This window comes from Poromitra crassiceps (assembly GCF_964638095.1).
Source record: "Poromitra crassiceps genome assembly, chromosome: 8".
In the NCBI taxonomy this organism is placed as follows: Eukaryota; Metazoa; Chordata; class Actinopteri; order Beryciformes; family Melamphaidae; genus Poromitra; species Poromitra crassiceps.
The window spans coordinates 22450856-22462181 of record NC_139629.1 but is presented as its reverse complement, the minus strand read 5'-3'; the positions used below and the strand labels follow the sequence as shown (position 1 = coordinate 22462181).

The following is an 11326-nucleotide window of genomic DNA, read 5'->3' as shown; positions in this document are numbered from 1 at the left end:
GATCTTGTGAGTAGATTGAAGAGTGGAGATATAAAGTGCATTAAAGAAGTGTAAAAGATATTATAGTCTTCCTGCTTGAACTTACGTTGAGAACTACATTTCAATCAGGAGAGACTAGAGACCAAAGGATGAATAAAGTGATATTTATTACAATAAAGTGAATAATTTACTACAGAAAGAATGTTGAGAATAAAGTATTGTTATTAGTCTTTGGCAGTTAGACACCGCAGGGAGATGTTGAGAGAGCTGCACCAGCCCAGATCAGTCTAACTGCCAAAGACTAATAACAATACTTTATTCTCAACATTCTTTCTGTAGTAAATTATTCACTTTATTGTAATAAATATCACTTTATTCATCCTTTGGTCTCTAGTCTCTCCTGATTGAAATGGGGTATGGTAGTCCATGTACTGTATGTCATGTAAATACCTCATGTTCTTTCTTAAAGATAATAAAAACAAAAAACAAAAACATGACCCTTTTGCTTTACTGTTGCACAGAGAGAAAATTACTCCCACCATTTAAATTTTAGATGGTGTCAGAAGTATCTGCAAACATGAGTTCATGGAGCATTCCTTTTGTATTGGAAACTACCCTGTCACACCCAGTCAGGAAACCAGCCAGGGTTAGCTCTAGCTAGGTTAGCAATTGTTAGCAATAACAGTAGCATTTTGCACATACAAACACTGTAGCAACATGTCCACAGATATAATTTAGACAATGTGTGTATGACTGATTTAAGGAGGCACAAATAAGACAGGAGTGATAATAAACAATATTATTTACTACAACTTTCACTTCTGTTGAAGCACGAACCTGCCATCTTGGATTTTGAGGTCGGGGCTGGTGAGGCTCCTCTGAGATCGGCGTAGGAAATCCCAGGGCAGGAGACGTCACAAGTTCCTGACCTTGGAACTGTGAGATTCCTAGTTCCCAGTACAAAAGGAATGCCCCATTAGACCCAGATTTTGGAATGGCACACACCATGAAGCCAGTATGCAGAGGGATGATTGTGTCTATCTGGAAAGAGAGGTAGTGATGACGAAGTCAACTGCAGTCAGAGGCTACACCTCAAAGCCATATGTACATACACCTCATATGTCTAAATGACCCCATCCTTCGAGTCTTGTAGGAGACTCTGGTTCTAGTTCCAGTAGGACGGCACGCAGCCCCCTCACTCTGACAGTAGAGTGGATTGTAAGGGCCTCAGAGTCCTTCGGTTGATCCTCCTCTTGTCCATTATGGTTATTGGTTTCCTCTTCCCTGTGGGTGTGTGGCACAGCATGGCATCCAGGGTCTGCTGGGTCACCTGACCAGCCTGTTCAAGCTGAGAAACGATCTGCTGCACTCTTGCCGTGTGCTGTCCATCCTCACTCTGCAAACGCAGCAGATCCACCTGGAGAAGAGGTCACAGAGGTAAAGTCCACAGTCTGAAGACCTGATGTGCACCTTTACAAAAAAGCCAGACCAAAGGTAATCGGCTTCTGCTGTGAGGTGCCTGATTAGAAGAGCTTAGGCTAGAAAAATCACCTTTTAATTTTTATTAGAAGCGACCAGCTGCTAATAAAGCAGTCACTCTGTGTTGGTCTGTTGGTTGGTCCACAAAAAGTTCACCGCCCTTAAGCGGTGTGTGTGTGTGTGTGTGTGTGTGTGTGTGTGTGTGTGTGTGTGTGTGTTCATGCCAATTGGCTAAAAGGGGGCAGTGGGGGGGAGGGGGAGGATGGGTAAAATTTCAAAATGTAGGATGGCAAGGGCAGAGGGCTGAAATTTGGCATGGAGGTCAAGTGTGTGAAGGTGTGTGTGTGTGTGTGTGTGTTCTGTGTTGTGTTCATGCCAATTGGCTAAAAGGGGGGAGGGGGTTCGAAATGCAGGGTGGCAGAGTAGGGTGGGCTATTGCTATTGCGATTTCACACTGTCTTCTTAAAACACTGATTTACAGACTAACCCTAACTAATTTGTTGACTTTTCACCCATCATTGTATTCACCTATTCTGTTCTTCTGTAATCCTGTCGTAATGCATATGACATTTTTATTGTTTTATATACCATTTGTACCATTCACATCTTTGCCAAGTTTTTGATGTCATTTGGTGTCAATTCTCAATTTAGCTTTCTCTTTTCATAATCTTAAAAAAAAAAAAACGCTTTCTTTTAGTGTGACATTTTTCTCAGCCATTTGCTGTGGCAAAACTGCTTGAAATGAGCAAACACAATATCAGGTGTTTGACTTACCACCTCCTGAGAAAACTCAAGCTTCTTCACAAAAGGAGGACTTTTAGCCAATATGGCTGCAGACAGGATGGAAACCGCGTCTTGCACTGCTCCAGACATTGCCAGGATTACCACCTAAAATAACAATGTCAATACAATGTAAAAACAAACTAAACATCATCAACATTACCAAAGCAATAAAGACAAGTAAACAAATGCAATTAAGATGATATGATGCAAACTTACTTTCAAATTTTGGCATATTCTGCCGTCTGTGGTCACAATTTGTGAATATAACGACCGTGCCTTTTCAATGTCATTCTGGGATGGAGGGGGTAAAAACAAAACAACAGATCAGGTTACGTGAATATTCTACACGCGCTTATATGAAGAGTATAAATGACGATGTAACTGACCTGTCTAAGTGCCAGCGCCACAGCAAAGCAGTAAGCATGTCTGGGAATGTTGAGTCCTTTGCTGTATTCCTCCTCTAGCAGAGTGCTGCAGATCCTGTAGGAGCCGGGTGTGTTCTGTGCAACATGAAACAGGGCGTCCACTCAAGACTGCGCTCATGTCATCTTAACACCTCTGCATGCTTTCATCTTTAACTCAACTAATAATGACCTTAGCGTATACAAATATACATCAATAAGGCTGCAATAAAAATTATTATTAATGTGTAGTTCAATACCAAATATTCAGTCATTTCAGAATTGTAACCCTTTAAAGGCCAGTTTTTGTGATGAGACCGTAATCACTTTCAATGTACTGAATGCAAAGTGGATTTCTTTTCATTATTATCATCACAGTCTGGAATATGTCATTGATTCGCACCAACATTAACTCATTGAGTGCCAGCCACTTTTGGAGAACGGACGCTCCCAGTGCCAGAGTTTCAGAGCGTTTTCAGTGATTTCTCGAGGCCCACAGAATATTGTGTGATATTACTCTGTAAACACTGAACACACACAAAGAACGATGAGACTCTATTCTATCATCTGCAAAAAAAAGTTTATTGATCCCATTTTCCGTTCTTTAGTTATGAGCCGGAGAAGATAGCTTGATTCATCCAAAAACAGTAATTTTTTCCTAGAAGCTGAGATAATTGGCCTTTTGTGAAATTAAACATTTCAAGCACATCACTGACTCTGAAGCTAATCTTTTCTAATGTAGTCACACCTCAAAAATAATTTCCTTCAATAAAACAGTTTAGGCCAGGGAATTTTGTTTGGCAGAATAATATTTTTAGCTGCAACCATATATATATGGTTATTTTAGCTGGCCCCTGCGTGCGTGCTGGTTGCAGCTTCTTGCTGCTGGTGGGCATCGGATATTCTGGCTTGCGTTTGCCAACCCTGTCCTGCTGCCTGGGTCTGTCTGGGTGTTGTGTGGCTGTGTGCTGCTCTCCCCCCCCCCCCCCCCCCCCGCCCCGCCTCGCCTCGCCTCAACTGCACACTCCTCCCTGTATGGGAGGTGGCTCTCTGCTGAGTTTGCTCTGACTGCACTGTGAAGGGTGCGCGGCGACATCCAGCTTTTTCCGCGTGTGTTTGTCACCGGCTACTACTGTATGCTTCCAGTTGAGAATAATAACGATGATCATGCGAATGGGCTGTCGCAGCAGTGGAGGACCTCAATTGTGGGAGCAGATTGGCTGCTGCCTGTTGCAGGCACATCTAACGTTAAAACGCTTCATGCATATCGATGCATACGGATGCGATGTGATTTCCGTTTCCTCAATGACTTATTCTCTGTTTTTCTCTGCCTTTCTGTTAACCTGGAGAGCACTGTCGCCACCTAAGGGTTCTGTAAAATAGGTTATAGACCTCCAATAGCTATAATATTTGTACAGGAGAGGCAGAAGGCTTTGATCGACGCCCCACCGTCAAAAAACGCAATTGACGAACATGTCCGTCCTTGGCACTCTACGTTACTAATTGAAATGACGAACATGTCCGTCCATGGCATTCAATGAGTTAATACATTTTTATTATTTACATTTTTTTTGTGCAGTGTCAGATAAAAAAAACACATAAATTCCATAAAAACTGCAAAAAAATCTTAAAATTCCCAAATTCACCCAAAACTACACACCCATGGCAAATTTGATGACATATGCATTATTAACACACCAAAATGATCGACAAACAAAAAGCCCAGATGTATAAAAAAAATATACACATAGGTTTTAAAACTCCCCAATGTAACCCTCCTTTCAATTTGAGAGAATCAGGAATCCATAAACAATCTATTGATTTCTTACCAGCTTATAGCAGGTGCCGGATGCCAGTGTGAATGTGTCCTTATTGAATGGCACACCTTGGTTCTTCATGTCTCTTAATACCTCCAGCGCATCTGCAAAGCCCAACGTTTGAATCATTATAAACAGATGATCATGAACTCCAAAAACAACACTAGAAATGTCTATTCCCAGGTTCTAATTAGACTCATCTGTCACTTACTTTCATAAGAGCCTTTTGTGAATAACATGTCGATGGCGATGTTATAGGAGGTTGCGTCGTTGAAAAATCCTTTCATGCTCTGTTTCAGAAAAGCGAGAGAAAATGTTGTTAGTCCAAAAAACATCACAGTGCATGGCACCCTTTAGATGTTTATGGTGCTTTTCAATAGTCAATATGCAATGTTTTTACCTTATCAGTGAGTGTAGCAGCAGCCATGTCCTCGAGCCCCAGCTCATAGCACAGCCTCATGAAGAGAGGACCAAACTTAAACTCTCCATATGGCCAGCTCCGGTTCTCTGCATGATACCTGGTGGATTCAAATCACAGGATCACAAACAGGCATCCAGCGCAGGACAGGACGATTGACTCGTGGATATACTGTCAAATAATCAATTGGAGACATATATTGCCATATATGTCTCCATGTTGTTGCAAACTGTCAAATAGTTAAAATCACATTTCCCACCTTTCGCTGTTTGTCAAAGGCAAAAGGTGACCCATTCCCCCAAATCTCTTCACATTTTGTTCACAAAGTGACATGCATTTTTCTCCGCTCATTGTTTGGATGTGAATCCGTCTTTCACCAACACATTCCCCGCACTCCTAGCTCATCAAATACTCAGGTTTGGTCAGGTGGAAAAAGTTGTGGGTGAGAACAGGTTGCTTTCACAGCCCTCAGGAGAGTGTGGGTCTATCTCCATGTGTCAGTGCAGGACGTACCTGTAGATGGCATCTCTGGCTGTCACCATGTCATCTGCAGACTGGCACAAGTGGAGGAGAAGCTTCAGTTCATCTGTCAGTATCCGCTCATTCTTCTGTAGTTTCTGGCTGAACAGCTTGATGTAATTGCCTGCAAAATGAATTTCCCGCTGCTTGTTATCACATCAGTTTACTGCAAATAAAACAAAATAGGTTGTAGGCCACTTCAACTTGCTCCAGTGTCATAATCAGTGACGATCAGAACCACTGTCTGTACCTTTTGACCCAGTGAGATGAGCCACAGCCAGCTTCCTTTGTTGGAAGTCTTGTAGTTTGACAACCTCCTCTGACAAGAGATGTCTTTTAGCTGAGGAGAAAACAGTTGTTCAGGATTAACAGTATGATTACGACTGTTTCACAGGCAGTGATGTAGTGGTCAAATAAAAAGGTGGATCGCGTAACCTCCAGTCGGTGAACAACCACCAAAACAAACAAAAATCAACACCCATTTAAGCCTTCCTCCCTTAAAAAGACCCTATAGAATACCTTACACCAGTTGGATACTAATGATGACCCATACTGGAATTTATCTCATAACAATTACATATGTCAGAATAAGGCGGATAAACTATTCTGCACATTAAAAAAGAATGCGGGCAAAGTGAGGCTAGTTGCTACATCCCTCATTACATCTACTCCTATCTCCTACATCAGTTTAGTAAATTAGAGTTACAGAGTTGCAGCCTGGTTAGCACAGGTATAGGCTACACAGTAATATATTTGCACATTATTATTTACACGTTATTTACTAGGCGCTCATCGTGATGCTCAGAAGTCATTTGTTGCAAGTCCAAGTCAAGTCTCAAGTCCTTGAACTCAAGTTCAAGCCAAGTCTCAAGTCTTTGTTACGAGTTATGAGTCAAGTCAAGTCTAAAGTCTCTTATGGATGAGCGGTCTATCATCTGCTGCATGCCATCTGGTCTACACTGCATAACTAAATCTAAGGCATTTACTGTAGCCCTAATGTATTATTCTCACTCCATCTATTAGTTAGCATACAGTATGTATCAGCATAGACGACATTAGCAGATATTTCCTTAATGTAATCCATACAAAATAAATAAATAAATAAATAAAGATAGTTCACAACAAGTCCCAAACCTCAAGTCTCAAGTCTTTGAGGACGAGTCTCAAGTCAATGAAGTCTCAAGTGTGTACGACATACAGTACTGTAAGTGCTACTCAAGTCCAAGATCCCCTCTCTGGGCTGTGATTGTCTGTGAAGCAGCCAGACAGGTCCAGCTCTGGACCGACCAGGTAGTACACGTGTTTGTCTTACCTCCTATGCAGCGTTCAGTCCAGCACGAGTGTTTAATGCTACAAAAGAGTCCTTTAGGGGGCTCATGTAGTACTGATCGAGCACATCTAGCAAACCTTCCCAGCGCCATAGTGCCCACTGACTGTACCATGACAGGGAAAACAACGGGGATGCTGTTGAACATAATACACCTTTAAAACATCGAATTCCATCCACACATCACAAATATAACATATTTACACGGACAGCCTGTAAACGTGTTAACCAGAACAACAGGACGAACTGTGTCTATTTGCTAGACTGTAATTTAGTGATACGCGTCAGTAAGCTAACAGTTGGTATATTCCAATATGTCAGCGCTCTCTCACAGATCCATGGTAAATACTGCAAGTGGCGCACTATTATTTACACGGACTAACTTTTAATAATGATGTATGTATGACTATCGTAATTAATTTCGTCTTTCATTTGCGCGAGCACCCCGAACGACTGTATTAAAACATGTGTACAGCACGTTTTCATCTTCACAAAATGGATCAAACCGTCATCATTGGCCTAAGCAGCCACGAAGCTATTCGTCTTTTAACCTACAGGTGGTGCTATGGTACAGGATTTAGGCCTATCAACCTTTTTGAATTTGGATTTTGTTGCTCGGAGTCGCAGCCTTAAAACATTTCATTTAATCAAGAAAAACATAAACGTGTTTATATAACATTAATGATGGTCCCATTCCATTTAGGTGTTCCAGTGCCAGGGCCCTCATCAATTGGTAACATCTGTGTTTACCCTGCTTTGACACTCAAAATAGCTTCTGTAAAAAGGGTATATTGATATTCAATTGCTTATGATGGATTTAACCAGTGACAGCTTCAGTAACGTTTTAAAAACACTTACTTACAGTTGTTGGCAATTTGATATTTTATCCCGCAGAAGATCTATAGGCTATCGCTTATGTTTGGCATCATCAAATGGATTCTGCGCTCCTTAGTTTGAACCAACCCAAAATGCAAAACAAAACAATAACTTCCCTGTAGATTATCTTTATAGAAAGTATATCCTAAATTACCCTACATTAAACAGGGCCTACCAACCTCCCATTTTCCATTCAAAATTGTGAATAATCCAGCACCTTATCAGCAGATGTTATCTGTAAACTGATTTGTGTGGGGGGTGTTTGTGTGTGGGGCGGTGCACAGCGAATTGTCGACTATAGCCTACAGTCTGTTTTTATTTTTATTTGACGAGGTCAGTAGTTCTCAAGAGTGGGGTCCCGAGCAAGGAATTCAACCCCAACTGCTCCAATGTGAATGTGTGTAGTGTAGCCTACCCAGGATACAAAATGTCTCATTTTCAGGGGGAGATATTAAACCATCAGTCTCATTCATGCATTCTGGTTGTGATTAGCGTTATGGAGAATCTACAGCCATTTTCTCAGTTTTGCTTTTCCTTTGGCTCCGAGGTAGAAACCTGCCTGGCAGAAGACTCAGCTACAGTAAGGAACATGCATCATCTGCGGTAGAAACATGCCTGTATAAAACTTGCCTACCAACCAGTAATCAAAACACCCTTACATTTACAATAATTTGCCCCTTAATTCATGCTAAATCCACATAAACTTAAGTTTAGGGAGTTATCAGATCTCATCAAAACCTCCTTAAACTTGACTTTATGTTTGACACTTTTAATGTGAAATTTAGGGAGACAGGAACTTCCCCTTGATAATGCATTAATAACTTGTAAACCTAGCACAATGGACAAGGGACAATCTCTAATAAATATGACAATCCATATGATGGTCAGAAAAATGTATGCAGGTAGCCTATTTGTTCCATGTTATTCTGCTGTCACAAATGACCATCAGTTTCACAAGCTCTCATCTAAACATTTGCTTTGTAATGACATCTTTACATTGTTTACATTCTAGCACTCCAATGCCAAGATTTATGGCTGAGCAATAAACAATTCTGTTACCCAAGACTTTGCTCTCACTGAACTTTTAATTAGAGCTGGAGAATTCATCGCAAACAAAAAAAAAAAAAATCACAATCACAAAATAGAATATATAAAACAATTTAAAGAAAAAACAATTAAAATGGAAAGCTGCCTGAGCAGCAGACAGTGGAGGCTCTCTTCAGCAGGTTAGAGGCAGCGGTGTTTCTTCAGAGTAGATGGCCGAGTGAACATTTTCTTACAGCGGTCACAGCTGTAGGGTTTAGTTCCAGTGTGGATGTGTTGGTGTGTTTTCAGGGTACTTAACTGACTGAACCTGCTCCCACATTGGTCACACCTGTAGGGTTTAGCTCCAGTGTGAATGTGTTGGTGTGTTTTTAGGTGACCTAACTGAGTGAACCTGCTCCCACATTGGTCACAGCTGTAGGGTTTTTCTCCAGTGTGGATCCGTTGGTGTCGTGTCAGGGTAGCTAACTCACGGAACCTGCTCCCACATTGGTCACAGCTGTAGGGTTTTTCTCCAGTGTGAATGCGTTTGTGTCTTGTTAGGTTACCGAACTCACTGAACCTGCTCCCACATTGGTCACAGCTGTAGGGTTTATCTCCAGTGTGAATGCGTTGGTGATTTTTTAGCTTGCTTGACACACTGAACCTGCTCCCACATTGGTCACAGCTGTAGGGTTTATCTCCAGTGTGAATGCGTTGGTGACTTGTTAGGTGACCTAACTGACGGAAGCTGCTCCCACATTGGTCACAGCTGTAGGGTTTCTCTTCAGTGTGGATGCGTCGGTGTCTTGTTAGGTCATGTGAGTAACTGAAAGAGTGCCCACAGTCCTGGCAGGAGTATGGCTTCTCCCCTGAATGAACTCTTTGATGCCTCTTTAAGCTTTGACCTGTTGTGAATGTTTTGTCACACTGCTGACAGTGGTGACCTCTGGATCCACTGGTGTCTCCCTGTTTCCATAGAGAAAGATATAAAGAAAGAATCAGGACAGTGTGGGTGTGCATGTGCGGCAAAATCAGTGATATACAACAGTGATATTTTTTCTCACCTCTTCTAAAGAATTCATCTCGACAACGTTCCTCTCCTCCTCTGCCGAAAGTCTCTCTTCCCGCCAATCAGCTCTGACATCAAACAGAGACAGTCTGTAAGACAGGGAACACCCACAAAAACAGAAAGATCAACAAAAAGACCTGGACTGCTGCAGCACCTGGAATGCACCGTCCAGGAACCGTCTCACTGACTCACTGACTCCCCATTGTTGAAACACACATGTGTGAGTGTTGAGCAGCAGCAGCAGCAAACCGGGTCCGACGTAACTAGGCTCGTCACACATGCGTGTTTCAACAACAGAGTCAGTCAGTAAATCCCTGAGACTTTTTTTGGCCGGCTCGTTCCAGGTCTGCCAATAATAATAATAATAATAACAATAATGTAGTAGCAATCAGTGATTGTACGATCAAAGCAGTTATTTGAAAATTAAAAACAGATATAATTAATGTTCCTCAGATTTTTTCATGCTGTTCATCTTGAAACTGTACCTGTTGATTGATCTGGTCTAATTTATTATGATTAATATGTGCGATTGTTGACAAAGAACACACAATTTGTCCCCATTTTACCATCAGCATAGGCTACTGCTAATAACGATTCTTGTTTGTAGTAGACATAATTCCAAGATTAATGTTTAACTTGCACACACATTATCCCGAGTTTGTTTGTGTTTTGTATGTTTGGTTACAGTTTACATAGCCTACCATCACCAACACCATCTGCTTAAAGTAAAACACTGACATAAGTATTATTTAGTTTAATTGTGGCTTATTGGTTCAGTTGTGCATTACATAAGTTAAACATTTTCTTCTTTGTTTCTGACCAAACTCACCATTCACCATGTCGTCCAGGGTCAAAGGAGGAGGCACCCAACCACTTCCTGTATTTATAGGCTGACATCATCAGTGAGATTATTGGGTGAGACCAAGTATGGGGGAGGTCAATTATGTGAAGTGAGTTATTTGTGTTGATTGTGATCTGATATGTAAGATGCAAATACATGTTTCATGGTAAGATATGTGTGACGGTTTCTAGCTGGAATTTTGTAACATTGGCTAACTTTGTCACTTACCTGTTTTCAGGAGAGCCATGGGACTTACATGTATCTGCAGCAATGGGATCAGAGCCTCAGTGTTTCCCAAACTGTTTTTCTGGTGACCCACTTTTTAAAAATGACAAACCATTATGACCCAATTCACAATAAGCAGCTTTTTCTATCATTTGTGATTAGAGCCAATTTGTGCATAAATGAACGTTCCTGCTCATTTTTATTTCCATTTCCACATCAGCTCATCAGAGTTTGCTAGTAGTCAATTTGTGGTCACCGCAGGGTGAAGGTCTATAGCTCTCCCAATGTTTTAGGGTCACCTGTCACTTCTACAAACTTGTCTGTCATTTTGAAAAGAGCTTATTGCTGTCTGTCCCTGGGACAAAATCTTATCTAATGGATACCCTGGTAACCAGTCCCAATGAATCCTATGAAGAGTGCTGACAACTGCAGTTCATATGGGGCTGGATACCAGGCTAAGTCCATGGTGTAATTTGTGTCAGTTTAGGGGTCCTTGATGTAGAAAAAATGTGGAGAACCACTGACTCCACTGGACTGGGTTAGGGGTGTTGTGATATCGCCATTCA

General features: G+C 41.5%; 1 protein-coding gene across 1 annotated transcript; it reads right to left on the bottom strand.

Annotated features, from left to right (window-relative positions):
* Window positions 1–500: 500 nt before the first annotated feature.
* On the bottom strand, window positions 501–6838 carry ptcd2 (pentatricopeptide repeat domain 2; the record flags this gene model as incomplete). Its single annotated transcript, XM_083640972.1, has 10 exons — window positions 501–1396; window positions 2233–2346; window positions 2458–2532; window positions 2628–2741; window positions 4472–4563; window positions 4671–4749; window positions 4860–4977; window positions 5391–5520; window positions 5647–5736; window positions 6709–6838. The coding sequence occupies 10 exons, from the start codon at window positions 6836–6838 to the stop codon at window positions 1175–1177; spliced, it is 1164 nt and encodes a 387-aa protein (XP_083497098.1). The 3' UTR covers window positions 501–1174.
* Window positions 6839–11326: the final 4488 nt, after the last annotated feature.